Source organism: Eublepharis macularius, chromosome 7 (genome assembly GCF_028583425.1).
Source record: "Eublepharis macularius isolate TG4126 chromosome 7, MPM_Emac_v1.0, whole genome shotgun sequence".
NCBI lineage: Eukaryota > Metazoa > Chordata > Lepidosauria > Squamata > Eublepharidae > Eublepharis > Eublepharis macularius.
Window position 1 is genome coordinate 11,753,622 of NC_072796.1, and position 20,896 is coordinate 11,774,517.

General features: G+C 48.4%; 1 protein-coding gene across 1 annotated transcript in view; it reads right to left on the bottom strand.

The window, feature by feature from the left end:
- The window catches only part of UBE2QL1 (ubiquitin conjugating enzyme E2 Q family like 1), a 38,992-nt gene extending 20,632 nt beyond the window's left edge, over positions 1 to 18,360 (bottom strand). Inside the window, exon 1 of the mRNA XM_054985347.1 lies at positions 17,495 to 18,360. Coding sequence (XP_054841322.1) covers positions 17,495 to 18,277 — 783 coding nt within the window. The 5' untranslated portion in view covers positions 18,278 to 18,360. The remainder of the gene's footprint in view (positions 1 to 17,494) is intronic.
- Positions 18,361 to 20,896: the final 2,536 nt, after the last annotated feature.

Below are 20,896 nucleotides of genomic sequence, written 5' to 3' on the forward strand. Positions count from 1 at the left end.
CATAATTCCAGGAGATCTCCAGCCACCACCTGGAGGCTGGCAACCCTATTGCTGCATCACTGGGAAAAGCCGCGAGGGGTGGGGCACGTAGAGAGGGCTTCCAGGAAAGAGGGAAGGATGGTTAAGCATCCTCCTTCCTGTCCCCATTCCTAACCTAATCACTCCCTAACCCTGTTGCTTTGATGAAGATTCCCAACTCGGGTTTATTGCTAAATAGGCAATTCCTGGCCATGTCTCTATCTAGACTATCTTAGAGATCAAAGGAAGTCAGGTCTCAAGCTGCCTAACTCATAATCTTTCACAACTCAAATCAGGTAGCAGAGAGGGGAGGGTGCAGAGTCTGCAGACTTTCTCATCAGCTCACCGCCACGACATACTACAGTCTGATATTCACTCACAGTTGCCTTTAAGGTGATTGAAAAAGTTTCACACAGGCTAAAATGTTCTGGGTTTATTACAGATGCACAAATCAAGCAATGCCTATGTGTTGCCTTAGCCCATTTCCCTGGAATTCCTAGATGTCTATGCCTGGAATTCAACTATCTTGACAAAGACAAGTATTTAATTACTGTTTTGCAATCCCTTGTTTAGGGATATGTTATTATCAGGCATGTAACTGCTGATCAGTAGGTCAATCAAGCTAAGCTTGAACTGATTAATTGGTGGAAGCCAATTTTAAGTGGTGAAATTGAAATTTTACTCAGAGAATTAAAGACCTGGGGTACAGTGTGGAGGGAGAGGGGGCTATTTTGGTATCTTAGGTTATAGGCAGGGCTTTTTTTCAGCTGGAACACGGTGGAATGGCATTCCGGAACCTCTTGAAAATGGCCACATGGCTGGTGGCCCCACCCCCTGATCTCCAGACAGAGGGGAGTTGAGATTGCTGAGCGGCACGGAGGACAATCTACACTCCCCTCTATTTGGAGATCAGGGGGCGGGGCCACCAGCCATGTGACCATTTTCGCTGAGGGCAACCCACTGAGTTCCACCACCTCTTTTCCCAGAAAAAAAGCCCTGGTTATAGGAAATTTAAGTAATAGGAAATGCAAGTATTAAAGGTGACCGTTCCTTCTAACACGTTTGTTGTAAACCCTTATTTTAAAGGCTTCAAAATACATGAATTTATTTAAATCTAATTAATTAATTAATTAGTTAAAGCACAAATATAATTAAACACTTGGGTGATACCCCTACTCACCGTATTTTATCTATAACAAGTTTCTTGTTTGGTTTTGTATTTTGAGTGAGCTGTTTTTAATACAACCTTGCAAATAACCCCACAAAAGTTACTAGCATGCAAAATTTTTACTAGCCCCTCCACATACCAAAGTAACTATAGGGCTACTGCAAACTTTGCACACACACAAAAAATCACACACAATCAATATTTGACGTGATCATCTATTTTTAATTGAACTGATCCTCTCTTCTGATTGCCATGAAATTTGCTCAGGACTTTTGGGAGGGGAGGGGGGAGAAAAAGCTGTATGCAATCAGCTTTACAGGTGTTTGGTGGCAGCATTCCACATGGTGATTTGGCTGGGCGCCCTCCGATCAGGTATGCTTGATGATGACATCATAGGACGTCTCTTTTAAAAACTGTCAGCTCTGTGGCATCATAGGACACCTCTATTAAAAGCAACCAACTCAGCTTTTATGTGCTGCTTTTGTGCTTTGGGCAGGCCATCGCCCTGATCTCTTCCTCTTTCCCTTGCTCTACACACCCAGGAACCTCGAGGGTGGGGATTCTATATCAATTTCCTTTTGCCCCCAGCCTCAGAGCTGTGCCCCTGCCTAATCACGCTCAGCTTTCCCTGGTGTGTTGACAATGAAACTGACTAAGGCTTCCGGCAACCAAGAAACTCTCATCAACCTGGCCCCGAATCAATCTGCACAGTAAGGACATTTTCTTAACACCACTGGACAAATACATGATGGAAACTTAAGAACCACTTTATAAAGAAAACCTACGGATCGCCAAACATTTTGTTTTTATTTATTTTATCGTATTTATATTCCGCCCTCCCCGCAAGCAGGCTCAGGGCGGATCACTTATCTACATGCTTCCAATTACCATCCCAAACACACCAAACAACCCAATGTCTACAGCCAAGCTCTATGCTACAGCCACATCTGCTCCAATGCTTCCGACAGAGATTCTCAGCTGCGTAATCTACCATTCTGGATTTTCAATACCCACCGGATGTAGCAAGACAAAAATCAACAAAGTCAGAATGATACCAAGGGATGACGTGCTATAAGATAAGCCCAAATGGACCAACAAGAGAACACCGCTGATGATCACATACAGCTCCCAACTCTAACCAGTTAATGCATCATTAATGACCTGCAATCTATGCCGGACAATGATACTGCTCTCTCACAGGCACTGGGTGGCAAATTTTTTCTTGCCCACAGACAGCCCCCCAACCTTAAACAATGTCTGGACATGAACTCTGGGACCAGGGCCTGCAATAAATCAAGATGCCAACTCTGCCCCCAATATTCATTCCAACAATCACTGGACCTAACAACACCAGCTATACCATCTCAGGCTCATTCATCTGTTCAGCATTATTTATGCCATTAAGTGCCAGCAATGCCTTTCAACTCTCTATATTGGACAAACCGGTCAGTCCCTTCACAAAAGAATGAATGGACGTAAATCTGATATCAAAAACCACAACATTCAAAAAACAGTGGGAGAAACTTTCAATTTGCCAAGACATTCCATGGTTGACCTCAGAGACCAAGCAGAGAAACTTCAAAGGAAAATTACAAGGCAAGATTGCTGAAACTGAGTTTATTTGCAGATCTGGAACAATGGATCCCCCCAGGGTTGAATCAGGACATAGGATTTTTCTCGCATTACAGATGCTAATTTTATGCAATTTGCACCCGCGTTCTATCGACCTAAATACAACATGTATTATAGATTTCTGACAATCTAATGCTCTCTACCTGAATTTTTAAAACGCCTATCTTTTTCCATGCCACGTGTCTGATCTTTGACTCTCGAAAATTCACACCCTGGAAATCTAGTTAGTCTCTTCGGTGCTATGGCACCCCAATCTTGCACTTTCAACACACTGGGTGAGCAGCACACATTAATTTGGAGGGGAAAGCAGCCGGCATTCTACGAAGGGAATGAAACTGATCAAGGTTTTGGAGATGCAAATCTTTGCGAAACAGAGAACAATAAAAAGGTTTATGGCTGTGGAGAGCTTGTTCCTAATCAAGAGATGGCCAGTTTTAGATTATGTCAGTCTATGGAAAACAGGATACGTTGAAGCCCCTAGCAGCAAGAAAACCAAGCTCTCTTGAGTCAAGGTTTTTTTATTGAGAAATCATAACTAAAGCGTATATATGTCCATAGGTTACACAGAAGCAATTAAAAGCGTCTGGCTGTACACAGAACTCTTGCTGAGAATGATGTATGGAATGTTTGCTACAAAGTTCCAGTCCCTTCCTGCGAACCACCCCCCCCATCCCCAGTGCCCAACCAGCTGGGCATAGTCAGTGGGAGAACAGGAAGGAACCGTCTCAAGGCCTCTGTGGCGAGCCATCCGAGATAAGCGTGCTGTCTTCCCAGGAGCTGGAGGGACTGTGAGCAACAGACCTGATATTTTGCCTGCTCAAAGGCCCCCCCCTTCACCCCCCTGGCCCCGGCTTGGCTGGGTATTTCTTGTGGAAGTTAGTTGTGAGACATGGAGCGTTAACATGGGAATGTTCGACCCATTCCCTGAATCTTTCATCAAAGTCTTTCCATCTGATTAAGTAGTAAAGTTTTTTGTTTTTCCATTTAGAGTCCAAGATTTCCTCCACCTCATAGTGGACTTGGCCATCAATTAGGGTTGGATGTGGAACGCCTCTCTCAGGGTGCCACTCATCGGGTGGGGGAGCTTTTTTTTTAGCAGGCTAAAGTGAAAGGTTGGGTGCACTTGGCGTAGGTTCTTTGGCAATTCAAGTTCTACTGTCACTTCATTGATTACTCTTTTTACTGGGAAGGGACCCATGTATTTGAGTCTTAGTTTTTTGCAGGGCTGATTACTTTTGAAGTTTTTAGTGGAGACATACACCCGGTCGCCGGGTTGCAGGTTCCATTGTTTGGTGCGATGCCAATCTGCATACCTTTTGTAATCCTCTTCGGCTTTCTTTAAGGTCTCCTGGATGATACTCCACTGAGCTGTTAAGGAGGACCACCATTCTCCTAGGTCTCCTGCCTTATGAGTTTCTGGGTTGGTGGCAAAGGGTAGGGCTTGTCCCTCGTATCTGTGCACTATTTTAAAGGAGGAAACCCCCGTGGAACTGTGTACTGCGTTGTTGTACACATAGTCAGCAAAATGGAGAAAGTTTATCCAGTTGTCTTGCTGATAGTTGATGTAGCAGCGTAGAAATTGTTCCAGTACTTGATTAGTGAGTTCCATTTGTCCGTCAGTTTCGGGATGATGGACGGAGCTTATTCCTTGATCGATGCCGGCAACTTGGAGGAGCTCCCGCCAAAAGTTGGCCACAAATTGCACTCCTCGATCCGAGATCACTTTGATAGGAAATGAGTGAAGCCTCACTATATGTTTCATGAACAACTTGGCTAGCGTCGTATTGTCGAAGGCTTTCAGGGCCGGAGAACGATGGTTGTTGTGGGTTTTCCGGGCTGTATTGCCGTGGTCTTGGCATTGTAGTTCCTAAGGAACTACAATGCCAAGACCACGGCAATACAGCCCGGAAAACCCACAACAACCAACTTGGCTAGCTTTTTGGCTGTTGGGATAGTGATACAAGGGATGATGTGTGCTTGTTTGGAAAACAGATCCACCACTACCAATATGCATGTGCACCCCTTGGAGGGTGATAGATCGGTGATGAAGTCCATCAAGATCACAGCCCAAGGTCTGGAAGGAGTCTCTAGCAGTTGGAGTAGTCCTGGGTTTTTTTCCTCTTCTGGATTTCCCCATTATGCAGACTGGGCAGGTGGATACGTATTGGGAGACATCCTGTCTCATTTTGGGCCACCAGAACTGGCGCTGAGTTAGTTGGAGGGTTTTTAAGTAGCCGAAGTGACCAGCTAATTTGGCGTCATGGTACTGTTGAAGAATTTCCTTGCGTAGACTGGGTGGAATATAGAGTTTGTTGCCTTTGTACCACTCTCCCGCTTCAGTGTGAGCTCGTTGCGAGGCATGCCTTCGCCCTCTTTTTCCACTTCCTCTTTCACCCGCCTTCTCCAGTCAGAGAGATCAAGTTTCTTATTGAGTTGTTGTTTCACTGTTTGGCTACGGGTTGTCACTGCCCCTCCCAGTTGGGTTGGTGAAAACACTGTGTCAATAATTTCTTCCCTCTGGCTGTCATGTTGGGACATTCGTGACAGGGCATCTGCTAGGAAGTTGGCTTGCCCTGGTAGGTAATTGAGTGTGAAATTAAACTTGGAGAAGAATTCAGCCCAGCGAAGTTGTTTAGCATTCAGCTTTCTGGGGGTGCGGAGAGCCTCTAAACTTCGAATGGGCTTCTAGCCCCCTCCAGCCACTGCCTCCATGTAGTAAGAGCAAGTTTAACAGCAAACGCTTCTTTTTCCCACACGCTCCAGTTGCATTCTGCATCAGTAAACTTTTTGGATAGATAGGCACAGGGGCGGAGTTTGCCTTCTGCATCAGGTTGTAGACACACACACACACACACGCTGCCATGCCGCTGGAGTCAACTTGCACAATGAACTTGCAATTTTCGTCTGGGTGCTGCAGCATGGGCTCCAAGATGAATTTTAATTTAATTTTTATTGAGAAATCATAACTAAAGCGTATGTATGTCCATAGGTTACACAGAAGCAATTAAAAGCGCCTGGCTGTACACAGAACTCTTGCTGAGAATGACGTATGGAATGCTTGCTACTAAGTTCCAGTCCCTCCCTGCGAACCCCCCACCCTCGGTGCCCAACCAGCTGGGCATAGTCAGTGGGAGAATAGGAAGGAACCGTCCCAAGGCCGCTGTGGTGAGCTATCCGAGATAAGCGTGCTGTCTTCCCAGAAGCTGGATGGCTTGTGTGAAAAACTGCACACACACACATGCACACACACACAGGATGACTGCAAATGAAGGGAAGATGGAGGGACTGTGGGCAACAGACCTGACAGATGTCAGTCCTTTTTCCCTGTTTGGGCTGAAAATGTATTTTCTTCAGGAAAATCTTTGGTGATTTCGACAGACAGCTGAGGAAGAGGTGGGGGAGGGGCCAGCTCTGGCAAAGCACCCTGAGGCACAGAGGGAAGGATGGAACAGAAAACAGAAGAACGGAAAGGAGTGATCTTCAAAAACACAACTGACATTTCTGCCCATCTCCATTTTCAAAGTTTCATAACAAGGTTTTGTTATCTCGATGGATGGATAGACAGACAGATAAACAAGTGCTTTTTGGGTAAAAAATGACGTATCAGTACGTATTTTTTATTTACATTTATATCTCACCTTTCTCGTCCCGTTGGGGTCCCAAAGTGGCTTATATCATTTTCCAATACAGTAAAGAGTCTAGTACCACCTTTAAGACTAACCAATGTTATTGTAGCGTAAGCTTTTGAGAACTACAGCTCTCTTAGTCAGATCTGCTGAAGACAGGTGTGGTTCTCAAAATCTTATGCTACAATAAAGTTGGTTAGTCTTAAAGATGCTACTGGACTCTACTATTTTGTAACGACAGACTAATAAGGCTAACTCCTCTGGATCTATCTTCCATTACGTTATCCTCACAACAACACTGTAAGGTAGGTTAGGCTGAGACTGTATGATTGGCTCAAGGTCACCCAGCCAAGCTTCCTTGCCAGAGTGGAGATTCAGACCTGGGTCTCCCAGATCGTAGTGTGGCACTCTAACCACTATACCATACTAGCTTTACTGACCGGCTGGTGCCAGCAGGCTCCTCCCTACCCCTCACCCCCTCCTCACCCCTGGTCCACCTGCCACCCTAGATGCCTCCCCTCCCCAGCTTCTCTCCTGAGTCTGGGGACCGCAGGGGGCTGGGACAATCTCCCCGGCACAGCTCAGCCTGTCGTTTCCCAGGCCATTCATCCCCACAGCGTCTGCTAATGGCATCAGTGATTGCAGCAGAGATGCTAGCTTGGCTGCCAGGGGTGGCATAGACTGCTCGCCCTCCTGCTGCCTTCTCCATTGCCAGCCTCTGGACTGTGGCCCTGACCATAAAGGTGCTAATACGTCGTACCCGTGTGTGTCGGCACAAACAAAGCTCTGTATGTAAAAGGCTCACTTTCTCATGCTAAGGATCTATACTGTTATTATTTCCTTTACTATTTATGCCTGATTGAAAACAGATTTCATAGGATTGGATCTAAATGACTGCCAGGGGAGTGAAGCTGGAGTCAGCATTACGTCCCTTCATGCCGCAGCCCACCGCCCTCTCAATCATGTTTCTGAACCCTAAGGGGGAAAGTGTGCGAGTGCAGCGGGAGGGAGGGATTTTTCTCCTCCGCCAACAGAAGGGCTGTTCCATGGACCTACCTCCTTAGTCACATCTCTATTTAAGAGACAAGTTGCTCGCAGCTGAGTGGGCACAATCCAGCCAACAGGAAACATTAGGAAGTCCCACAATTGTCAGCAGAAGAGATGTTCACAGGTGAAGTCAAGTTGACTTAAGAGTGCTCGACTTTGGCTGGACTGTCTCAAATGTGCGATGCAGACGTAGCTTCATTTACACCATTCTAATAAATTTTATGTCGTTACTTTCCACTTCTTCCTCAACCTGCCTTTCATAAAATGGCATGATGGGCCCAGGTTATCCATTACAGCTATCTCATGAGTGTCCTTTCAATACTACAATGTTCATTTAATTTCTTAGACCACTGAAGACTCGTTGTTAGCGTTGGCTGGGCCAGCAGGATGGAAGGGAAATTTTTCTCATTTTGCTACCTTCTCCATAGCAGACATGGTTTTACTCGGGGGACACGTCAATGAGGACACGATGGGATGCCACCGGAGGGTGTCCTTGTGGCGAATGTCTCCAGCCTTTAAACATAACGCCTCCTTTCTCTTATCTGCCTATCCCTGTCCCTTCATTTACATAGCCCCATCCTGGCTTCCATTTGTTCAACATGAAAGAATATTATGGAAAGTTGGCAACTGGCATTTATGCAAAGGATTCCACACTTACTGATCTTGAGGTGTTTGAAAGACTTAAAATTCTTTCCTGTGCTCCAGAAGCATTCATCATTTTATCTGAAAATTCTCACCAGTGTTTATTCTGCCTCGAGGTCTATTCCAATGTTTCAACGGCTTCTGAAAAGATAGCATTTGCCTGGGAGGTTGAAGTAGAGGAGAACAGAGCTTGAAGCAGATGAGAACCGAGTACTTCTTTAGTCCTGCACAAATGTTTAATGACCAACTAAATCCCGCTTTCATCTTCAAATCATGGGCACCATTTTTGTTGATCTGAGGCTGAGAATCAGATCATTATGATGTACAAACTTTTGAGTTTAACATTTCTGCAATTATGGAGGTCACTGCATTTTATGATGGCATAATGACTCACTGCCACATAGCTTACCCTAGGGGTTTTCAAACATTCTACCTTGGACTTCTGCCTCCCAGGGGATTCCGGGACACATTCCGAGAATAATTCTAGTTCACGCATAGCATGCATAAGTCTCTTCAGTCTCATTATCAATCCACAGGAATGGAGAGCATGGCCTCCCAACATGTTGGATGTTACCGCATGTTGCATAAAAAGACGAATGTTGGAGAGCAAAGGATCTTTCAGGAAAACTTGCTTATCATTGTTATTCTTACTGAGAAGCCCCAATAAACTTACAAGGAATTCTAAGCCAATCCCGTTGGTTCTTCATTTGATGGATTGTAACAATGAGAAGGAGAAAGAAGGAAAAGACCACATCTGGCTAGGTTGATTGAATGAACGAAAGCAAGAATAACATAAAAGATAAAAGACTTAAAAGTAGAGCCATCTTGGAAGATGGACTGAATATGGAAATACTGAAGACCACTGCCCTATTCTAACCAACCATGAGGCAACTATGGAAACTAAACCTTAAGCAGGTTTCCTTTGGAAAAAATGTCCACTGTTGAATTGCATCAAACAGCTGACGGCTCTCAAATCATGCTACTGTATAAAAGGCTAAGCGTATTCAAGACAACTCACTTCTTACCCTGGTGTACCACCAGAGGGTGCTGCTGTGGAGGGAAGCCCAGATGAGGCAGCCAGACCTACAGAGGGCATGCCACGGGGGAAGCCCAGGCCAGGATCAGGCATGGAGCAGGCAGCAATGCCCACCCCCCATCTTCACCAAGCTGACATCAGGAGTGGAGAAGGTAGCAATACCCATCTGCTCTTTACACAGCTGGAATCAGAAGCAGAGGAGGTGGCAATGCCAGCTCCCTGTCTTCACCCAGCCGAGATCAAGAGCAGAGCAGGTGGCAATGCCCACACCCTGCCTTCACCCAGCTGATATCAGGAGCGGAGCAGGTGGCAATGCCCACTCCCATCCACCCAGCTGATATCAGGAGCGGAGCAGGTGGCAATGCCCACCCCCCTTCACCCAACCGGGATCAGGAGCAGAGCTTGAGGCAATGTCCATCCTTTTCAGCCAGCCTGGATCAGGCGCAGAGCAGGAGGCAAAGCCTGCCCCCTGTTCATCCTGCTGGAATCAGGTGCAAAGCAAGCCGCAATGCCCCATCCCACTTCACCCAGCCAGAATCAGCTGCAGAGTTGGAGGCAATGCCTGCCCCCCTATTCAACTTGCCAGAAGTCAAGTCAAGTCAAGTTTATTATTACAGTCTGCGACCAGTACATATAAAACCATTTGCAAATCAGTTTAAAAACAGTTGAGACTGGATACAGGGGAAGAACAATTAATAAATATAAGAGTAAAAAAATAAGATCATCATAAATTAGTTGCTTAAAAGGTTAAAATACATTCAGTCTGCCTTATGTGATTTACGTTGCTTGTATACCTGGGCACAGGATCTCGCTACTTGACATGTTGTCTGGTGATTCTGATCAGACAAAAGATAATCAAGTTTGATTTTATTTGAACTTCCAGGGAATCTTTCTACTAATGGACTGATGGATTCCGCTCTAATTACTATGACTTGGGCAGTTAAAGAAGATGTGCTCCATTGAGTCAATTTCTCTTAGGAGACAGGAGCAAAGCCTAAGAGAGTAAGGGACAGCTTTAAACTTTCCTTCCAGAACGGCAGAGGGTAGAGTCGAACTTCTAGCTAGAACTTGCCAGAATCAGGTGCGGAGCAGGCAGCAATTCCTCCCCACCCCTTCAGCCCGCCACCCCTTCACCCAGCCAGGATCAGGTGTGGAGTAGGAGGCAATGCCCGCCCGCCTGCCCCCCATTCACCCAGCCGTGATCTGGTGCAGAACAGGTGGCAATGCCCACCCCCCATTCACTCGGTCAGGATCAGGTGCAGAGGATGTGGCCATGCCTACTCCCCTGCCTACATCCCGTTGGGACCAGTGATGGAGGAGGAGGGAATGCCTGCCTGCCCGCCCTCCTTTTTCTAGAGCCCGTTGTATTTTTTCCCAGAACGGGCTTTGTTGCTAGTTCATTACAGTCAACTGGTAAAGACTGTACACCTTATCTATAAAACCAATGACAGTTTAGCAGTTGCCTCCTGCTAATGCAAACAATTTCTACTAGTTTATCAGCCACTGAATAACAATATAAAAAAGAATTCTATGTCAAGAAGTCCTCCCCTCTGAGCCACACTCGATAAAGGTTTATAAAATTGTGACTCATGAGGCAAGTGCATAGGGAGAAAACTTTTCTCCAGTACTGTAATATCTAGAACTTGATGTCACACATGAATTTGGAAACAGGGTCAAAAGGGTAAAATGAAATATATGGGCTGATTTGGGCCTTAAATGGGACGTACTGGGCCCATTTGGTGCCCAAATCAGCCCGCTTGCAAAGCACGCTAACACTCCCATGCCTGCGCCTGCATCACTTCCTGGAAGTGATGTCACTATGCAGGTGGGGGGGATGCACTACTGGGTCCCCCCTCCTGGCAACCCTAGGGGGATCCTACCAAGGAATGCAAAGTTAGTATCGTTTTAACTGTTTCACCAAATCAGCAGATGTCTTTTGCACATCGTTCCTTGCAGATGGGAAGCGTTTTCACTCAGGCTGGGCAGTTAAATGAACCATTCAGAAAGGCTGGCTCTGCACATGGAATCGAGCATCTCAAATGTCTCTCCTAGCCGGAGCTGCTGCTGTACAACCTCGTCTTATGCAACAGAGTCGCCAAGGTTATATAATGCGAGTCATATTACACCGTGGTGAGGCTGACTCCTAGACAGCCATAATTCAGATTACCAATCAATCACTGAGAACACCAAACAATTCATACTCTCTCGTTTCCCCCTTTGCATCACGTGCGGCATTACCTTCTCTTTTTACTGGAATAAACTATTTTGGGATGACTATCATTTAACTCCTTCACTGACGAACAGGCATTCCTTTTTCTATTCAATCTAGGAATGAACAACCATAACAAGATTCCCAGGAAAATATCCATTTCCAAAGAACTAGCAGATTAGGAAAACTCTCTAATACCTAAATAAGGTATTTTCCTTGAAAAACGATACCATTTCTGGTTACTCCCCAATCTGATTAAAGAAAGAGGTATGAAATAAGTAATCTAAGTGTCATGATAAATATTGGATTTAAACTGGTGTGTACTGAGCTGTTTTGTTTGTGCTGGGGACACCAGAACAGATTAATCTGGCTTCATAGATTTTATACGTCTCATCTCTTATTCAAGTGCAGCGAGAAATGCAAACCTATTTTAGGGAACGGAGCACTGCAAGAGAAAAACAAGCCTTTATGCTTCCAATATATTACTGATACTGCTTTTTCCCGTCTTAGCTGTTTGTGTAAATCTCAAGGAGTTGATGTCTTTGAATAACAAAGAACAGGGGTGCAAGGCAAAAGCCACCTCATTTAGGATGGAGGGGAACAGTAGGTCACCTTGAAATTCCCACAGGGTTCTTTGCCTGATTCTAAGAGGAATCTTAAAAAGACTAACAGATTTTTATTCCGGCTCAATCTTTTGTGGACTCGTGCCCGCTTCTTCAGATGATTATTATGAGCGTCTCCTCACAATGCTGTCATCTTATGTAGGAATGGAAAATAAATGAACAGCAGGGTCAAAAAGAGTTACTCTTGAATCACATAAAGCAATTAAGAAAGAACCTTTTAAAACTTGGAAGCATGTAGGGACATGAAGACTAGCAATTGCTCACATCAGGTTGGAAGTGACGTGAATTGCCCATGTGAGTAACAAAAAAGATCATATGACTAATCAATCTATCATCTGGTCCTAAAACATTAAGCAAGGCACTTTTAGAATGAAATATTGAATTGGTGTTCTAGAATCTGTGATCCTAAAATGGACATTCAAGGTTTTCACAGGGTGGATTTTCAAGGGTAAAAATCGTTGTGGCATCCAGGGCTTTTTTTTTCTGGGAAAAGAGGTGGTGGAACTCAGTGGTGGAACTCAAGACCGCACAATGACGTCACTTTGGGTCAGCTGGAACAAAGGGGGAGTTTTTTAAAGTTTAAATTGCCCTCAGCGAAAATGGTCACATGGCTGGTGGCCCCACCCCCGATCTCCAGACAGAGGGGAGTTGAGATTCCCCTCCGTGCCACTCGGCGGTGCGGAGGGCAATCTCAACTCCCCTCTGTCTGGAGATCAGGGGGCGGGGCCACTGGCCATGTGACCATTTTTACGAGGTGCCGGAACTCCGTTCCACCGAGTTCCTGCTGAAAAAAAGCCCTGCTGGCATCAATGACTGGTATTGGGTGGTAGAGGGAGGCAAAATTTCAAAGGCACAACTCAGGAGTCACAGATTTGTTCTGAAAGGGCATCTTTCCAATATCTGAGCATCTTTTCCTAAGATGTTTGTGGTGAAGCAGGGCAAAAGCAGGTGAAAACCGCAAATGTCCTTCCCTGTCTGAAAGAAAATGCAGGGGGTCAAGCTTTATCTGAGATGTCCACCGGACAAAGAATCTTTCCCCTTGGGAAACTGCTTTGAGCCTAACAAAACACAGGCCACAAAACTGGATTGTATTTTGTCAGAAGGTAAAGTCAGACGCTTGCTGGCAGAGCAAAGGGCCTCGCAAAGGTTAAAACTGAACCGTAACTTTCCCAAGACTGTGGGCTAGAGCTATTTTTTTAAAAGCAGGAACAGAACAATCGGTCTTGCGGTGAGTTCCCTTCCACAGGGAACTTTAAAGTGTGGATTGCATGGGGGAATGTCCCACTTAAAAGTGCCTCAAACACACAAGACAGTTGCAATAACTTGTATACACTTGATTGCTCTTGGAAATGCTGCTGTTTGGGGTGGGGGGTGGGGGGAGATCTGAAATCTATAAAGTGCTTTGTGACCTACAGCTGCCTGTGCTAAACCACTACCAGTAAATGTGAGACGGGAGGGTTATTAATCAAGGAGGTACAGCTTCCTTTAAAGGCTAAACAAGACCCTAAAAGGCCAGCAGAAGATTAAAAGGAACCGCGGGGAGCCCCGATTGGGCTGGAGCAGGAGAGGGGGGGGTCAGGTTGTCATCTCCAGGTAGGGAAATACCTAGAGATTTGGGGCGGGTGGAGCTTGGGGAGGGTGGGGTTTGGGGAGGGCTGGAGCTCAACAGCTATAATCCTATAGCGTCCACTGTCCGGAGCAGCCATTTTCTCCAGGGGAACTAATCTCTGTCACCTGATCAGTTGTAATTCTTGGAGCTCTTCAGCCACCACCTGGAGATTGGCAAACCTCCTCTCCCCAATATGACTCATTTCTCTGATCATAACCAGCCCACCCACCTTTTGTCCCTTCCCGCCTGTGTGGTGGGAAAATATGGTTTCTATCAGCAAGACCATTTCAGGAGAGGAAAGGATTAAAACGCCTTCTCTTCTCCCTCCTCCAATACCTTGACCCCAAACAGAATCAGAGGTCCAGCAGCCACAATTTATCTTTAAAAATGCTGGAAGGCGGTAGGAAAAGAGAAAGACCTAAAACGAGATTGCTTCGTTCAATAAAAGAAGCCACGTCCTCCAGTTTGCCGGATCTGAGCAAGTCTGTTAATGACAGGACGTTTTGAAGGTCTTTCATTCATAGGGTCGTCATAGGTCGGATGCACGACTTGGCGGCACATAACAGACACAGATCCATCTATGGATCTCCCACTGCCTTGTCTAGTTTCTCCTAAGGTCTTGCTTTGATCTGTGATCACAGTGTATGCCTCATGGGGAGGAAGGGACACAAAGTGCGTTAAGACTCCTGATGCCTTCCTAAACAGATGTTTGCAGCCACTACAGCTGAGCCTATTATAATAAACTGGGGGAAGGAGATTTAGCTTCCTGGATTTCTCCCTCCCCAAATACCCTACCACTGCCTCAGGAAATTACCTTGGGGGACAGAAAACATCTTCACAAAGGAATTAAATGGATCAACTGAGCCAATGGAACTGTCTCTGTTGCAAAGAGGGTACCGTTGACTCTCAAAAGGTTATACCTGAAAATCTTGTTTGTCTCTAAGGCGCCACTGCGAAGGCGTATCTCACTTTCAGTGCAATCTTACGATGAGTTGCTCCAGTCTAAGCCCATTGAAGTCAGTGGGCTTAGACTGGAGTAACTCTCAACAGTACTGCACCGTTGCAATTTCTTTGGAGTAACAGTGTGGGACCCTGAGTTCACATGCATGGGGTTGGGCTCCACAGACATGATGCATTATGTAACCTTAGACAGAAGGAGGGGATTCTCCTTAGTAGCTTGATCGGTCATGACTATAAGGAGCCAAAAAGCAACAGGAAATCTTGCAGTGCAAAAATCTCTTAGATTTTGGGAGGCAGGTTTCTTTGGGTGGGCAGCACAGACCCACGGATTTCAGCCGGGCACTAAATCAGAGGGGCTTTGAACTTGCAACCAGCACATTTTCCGACCTCCCTTTATCCTACATTTCCTCATATCCTTTTGTGGAGCTGTAGAGGCTCTCCATCCAAAGCGCAAGTCTTTGTTCCATAGCACATAACCTCCACGTCATCACCACAAAGCACCACATCAAAAACCTTTCAGAATGGAACTCTTGCATAATGCAAGGACCGCTTTGCCAAATTTAAGTTCTAACAGTGGCCTGCCAGAGGTCTTTACATAACAGAGATAACCCACATCCAATGCACTGTCCAGAATACGGCGATAACCACCTGAAAATATGGTGGTCCTAGTGCACGGGCAACTCCTGTTTTCAATGGACTCGCTGCCATAATTTTTAAAATTTCTTTTTCTTTTCAGCTTTTTGAGAGAGCGGCCACTTTTCCATCTTGTGGCGGGCGAATTACACAAGTTAATTATTCTATAAAAGAAATTTCCCTGCAAGTCAATTTCATCAGATTTCTCCAAATTTTTGTGCTGTGAAAGAATGAAGAGAGGAAGAAAAATTCACTCTGGAACATTTCCTGATATGACATGGCTATGTGGAAAATTTTCCCTTTCTAAACTGAATTAATGACATAATGAATGGATACAGCAAACTGGGAAGTTAAATGCTGAACCCCACTGGTGTAAATTTGCAGATGGCAACAACATATCATTCCCAATTTCAAGGAGTGCTAAAATGAGTAAGTTAACACTTTTAATAATTTTTTTCTTAAAATTTAAATGACAGCAGGAGAGCATATGCTATTAAGCTGTCATGTTTTAAAATGTTAAGATGCATTGTAATACTAACCGCATTCACGTAAAGCTATAAATGTATCAGATGACAACGTTTAAACCACATTAAGAGTGCTAACCAAATATTTCAGTTCAACGCCTTTTGGTTGTTAAAAAAACTTCTGAAATATTTACACAGCACCTAAAATTTACACAGCATACTTGGTATCTTTATAATTCGAAGAAAAATGCTAAATTGATCGAGGATGTTGGAAATTTTCCTATGCTAGGGTTTCCAAGGAGGGGAAAATGTTCAATGTAAAATGTCAGATAATGCACATTACTGCATTTATCTTTCTTTACTCTTTTTATATTTTTATGTTCCCCCAGAAAGCTAACTTTCCTCAAACAGGGAAGGCTATGCAAACGCCCACGTAACTGGGAACATTCATGCTTACTCCACAGAATACCACACCGCAGTCATCTTCCGCTTGAACAAAGATGTACACCCTTGAACTCCCTCCCCCTTTCTTCACAGACTCTTTTTTCCACCTCCAGAACCCCAAAGGCCAACAACCACACAGCCACACAAAACGTGCTCCTTCTATGCGCCACATTACGTGGATCACTACTCAGAAGGGTCCAACGGCCAGACAAGAATGGAGAGACAAAATGTCTTTTGTCTGTGCCCGGAACCCGTTTTTTGATACCTGACTGATGTGGAACTGAATTGGGGGGTAAGCCACGAAACAGCATGTGGCCCAACAGAGGCACCTCACAATGTCACAGAACAGGATGTCGGGACCTGACAGAGCATGCAGTGTAATGTGCGGGGGGGAGGGGGGGCGCCTCTCAAACAGTGCCTGAAATGTCTTAGTGGGGAAAGGGGGGCTGCAGCCAAGCCATGGGGGGGGGGCTCAGCACCAGAAACACCTTTACAGAACTTCAGTGTTCAACCAGGTGCCACAAGAAGTCACTAAACAAGCAAGAACACCGCTAAGGATATTTGAACGGCTTTTGCCTTTCGTAAGATACCAGCCAGATATCATCAAAAAGGGAAGGCCTTCCTGGCAAGGTCACATTCAGCCAGGGCTGGTTCTGGGGTCAAGCCCCCTAAGCAACCTCCTGGGGACGGCCTGACCCAGCATAGGGTCTTTGCTCACTCCCTGCCACCCACAGCAATCGAAGTCAATTTCAGGGGGATCTGCAGTTGAAGAGGAGGATCCTCCTAACAGCACCTTAAAGACCAATTTGATTTCCAGAGCAAGAGTCCAGTAGCACCTGCAGTCTAAGAAAATTTGTGGTAGGGTAGGAGCTTTCGTGATTCACAGCTAGCTTCTGCTGTATCTGAAGAAGGGAGCTGCGCCTCGTGAAAGCTCATAGCCTATCCCACATTATGTTAGTCTTGTAGGTGCTACTGGACTCTTGCTCTTGTCTACTAATACAGACACGGCCACCCATCTTGATCTGAAGAACTGAGCTGTGGCTCATGAAAGCTCATCCCCTACCCCAAATTTTGTTAGTCTTACAGGTGCTACTGGACTCTTGCTCTTGCCTACTTCTACGGACAGATGAGCACAGCTACCCACCTTGATTGATTTCCAAAGTAGGGGCTTCTGAGAGTCAAAGGTCCCTCTCGAAAGCTCCTACCCTTGAAATCTAGATTGTCTTTAAGGAGCTATCGGACTGGATCTTGCACAGCAATGGAGGTCAACAGCATCCTCTCCTGGGCTGGCCCGGTCCAAACCAAGCTGGGATGCAGCCCCCGCTGTGGCAGGCCAAGGAAGGGAGGGGTCTGCCGGCGGAAGCGGGGCTGCGCCGCCCTTACCTGGCCCTTGACGAGGCTGGCGGCGAACTGGCGCATGACGGCCTCGACAGTGTAGGCGCTGGACCAGCCGCGGGGGGTGAGCAGCTCCATGCAGATGGCGCCGCCATCCAGGACGTAGCCGTTCTCCAGGCGGGGGCTGAGGACCCGCATGAAGGGCGGGGCGAAGGGGAAGTTGTCCGGGAAGGTGAGGTTGAGGAGGATGAACTCCGTGTTGGTCTCCTTCATGTCCTGCCACAGCACCGAGTCCTTGTCCACCTGGTGCAGCTTGACGTTCCAGTCGAAGAGGCTCTCGTCCACCAGCTCCACCGAGATGAAGCGGTCGCTCAGGCGGGCGATGTCCTGCAGCTCCTTCATCAGCCGTCGGGTGCGCACCTGCGTGCAGTGCGCCTGCCGGCCGGCCGGCACCAGCGCAGCGGGGGCCAAGGCCGAGCCCGAGCCGGAGCGCCCGCCGCCCCCCGACGGCTCCCGGCCCGAGCCCGCCTCCCGGCCGCTGCCCGCCTCCCGGGCGCCGTCGGGGGGCGGCGGCGGCGGCGGCGGCTTGGCCTTGGCGGGCTCGGGCGCCTTCTTGGGCTTGTTGCGCGCGGCCGGGCTGCTGGCGCCGCCGCCCTCTTTGCTGGGGCTGCCCTGCGACGGCGCGGCCGCCTTGCTCCTGGGGTTGCTCCTGCCGCGCAGCGACGAGCCCTGCTGGAAGCTGCCGCGGTGGTGGTGGTGGTGGTGCTTGGGGTCCTCCGTGTCCCGGTTGTGGAGGCGGATCAGGCCGATCTTCCGCAGCAGAGTAGCCATCTTCTGGCGCGGGGAGGGGGCGAGTCAGCGAGGGAGCGCCCCGGGGGGAGACGCGCCGCTAGCCAGCCGGCCACCCACGCCGCTCTTCGGACGGCCCGAAGGAGGAGACGCGGGGGGGGGGGGCAAGCAGAGATGCTGGCGGGACTGCCGCGCTCAGGCGCCGCCGCTCAGTGCGGCCGTCGGGGATGCAGCTGCGGGCGGCATTGCAGCACTCGGGCCGCCTCTGCCGGCGGCATCAGCGCTCGGCGCCCGCGGCCATTCGCTCCCCCGCGGGGCGGGGGGGGGGGCGCCTCCTCCTTTGTGGACGCTGCCGCCGCAGGGCCCCGCTCGGAGAGGGGGCAGATCCCCGCCGCCGGCCCCGCGCCCGCTCAACCCGGCCCCGCGCAGCCGAGGGCTCCCCCGCGTCTCCTTCGCGCGTCCTTTGTTCCGCAAAGCGCTTCTCCGCGGCTATTCCGGGCGCCGGGAGCAGAGGGGCGCCGGCGCCGAGGCTGGGCCAGCCGGAGCCTCGCCGCCCTGGCTTCAGCGAGCCCCGCGCCCGCCGCGCGCCGCCGTCTCCCGCGCAGGCTGCCCCGGCTTCTGCGGCGGAGCTGGCATGGCCCGCGGAGAGGGCGGAGGAGGAGAAGCCCCGACGCGCCGCTTGCGCAAGAGGGGGTGGGCTGAGGCGCCGCTCACGTGCTGCCAGCCCGGGCCCCGACTGGCTGCTCCGGGCACGGGGCGGGGGGCTGCCCCGGGGGGGGGGGGGCGGCTGGAGAGATGCGCGAGAGAGGGCGCGCGCTGCTGCTTTGGGCGACCCGGTTGCCAGCCGCGGGCTGGGAAATTCCTGGAGGTTTGGGGGTGGAGCCGGGAAGGGCGGCGGTATGACGTCCGCCTTGCAAAGCTGCCATCTTCTCCGGGGGAACTGAGCCCCGTCGCCTGGAAATCGGCTGTAATTCTGAGAGGTTCCCCAGGCCCCACATGGAGGTTGGCAACTCACAGCATCGCTGCTCTCGCACCCTTCCCTGATCCAGGGTCGGGGGTGCGTGTGAACACGAAGCACGTGGACCGGGGGGGGGGGCAGATTGCTACGATTCCCACCATAGTGAGTCATGTAAAATTGCCAGCCGTTTCGACCCTCGAGTCTCTTGCTTGCTCGCGGCGTTTTCCAAACGCGCGCTCGTCTGTTCCTGCGCCTCCCGCTTATCTGACCTGGCAACGGTGGCCGAGCGCGCAGGGCTGCAATGGCCCCGGGCTGCACGCTTCGCCCCACGGGAAGGGGGATGCCGTGCGCCGCGGGGGTGTCTGTGCCTGCCCGCAGAATCGCCCTCACGCCGCAAGGACTCCGCCTGGAAGAAGAGGAGACGTCCTGGGTGGGAAGGAAAAGGGCTTCTGCACTGCTAGGAGGCGACCCCTTTCTTGGCTGGCTGGCTGGCTAAACAGACAGATTTGTGTAGTGGTTAGCAGCAGGAATCTAATCTGGAGAACCAGGATTGATTCCCCACTCCTCCACTGGAAGCCAGCTGGGTGACCTTGGGTCTGTCACAGCTTCTAGCTCTCTCAGCTCCACCCACCTCACAGGGTCTTTTGTTGTGGGGATAATAATGACATACTTTGTAAACCACTCGAGTGGGTGTTAAGTCATCCTGAAGGGCGGTATATAAATCGAATGTTGTTATTATTATACTATTATATTATTTTATATAAATCAAATGTTGTTATTACTGTAGCAGTAGAAACCAGAAAGAGTCCAGTAGCACCTATAAGACTAACAAAATTTGGCATAGGGTATGAGCTTTTGTGAGCCACAGCTCACTTCTTCAGATACAGCTAGAACGTGAGTCCATCTGTCCTTATATCTGGGAGAGTGGCGTGATTACAGAAGCCGAATGATAATAGCCAATGAATGACAATAGCAGGCGTGATTGAAAAGGGTGGGGTATGCACAGGGGTAGTGGGTGTGGAGAAATCAGCATTGGTAATGAGACAGGACGCCAATGTTATGATTCAGTCCAGGTGGATGCATTGTCTTGAATTTCCTTATCAGTAGCAATTCAGCAGTCTCTCTTTCAGGGGTGGGGCAGACAGACAGATTCAAGCTGGTAGCTGTATTCGTCTGCAGTAGAAGTGCAGGATTCGGGTCCAGAAGCACCTGAAAGACCAATTAGATTTCCAGGGTATAAGCTGTCCAGAGTCAGTCTAGTTGGTCTTGAAGGTGCTACTGGACCCAAGTCTTGGTGGATGGATGATTAGATGGGCAGAGACAAATACATAAGATTGATCTCTTTAACACTCAGAATGCATAACCATTTTTGAGTGGCCAGAAGTCTAGTGACATCCAAAAAACAGTTATTGGAGCATAGGCAGGTTAGGCTGTTGACTCACGGTGCTGCAACAGCCAAACAGGATACTTCTCAGACAGACCGAGAATGAGTAGCCTCTGTAGTAGGGCCAGTGTTAGCAGGAATAAGGTTTAAATAATGCCATTAATTTGTAAAGCACTAAGCCAAGACTGATATAGAAACTTTCTGGAAAGGTTGCCAACTGTGGATTGGGAAATTCCTGGAGATTTGGGGGTGGCACCTGGGGGAGGATGGGATTTGGGAACGAGAAGGACTGCAGCAGGGTATAACACCACAGAGGCAA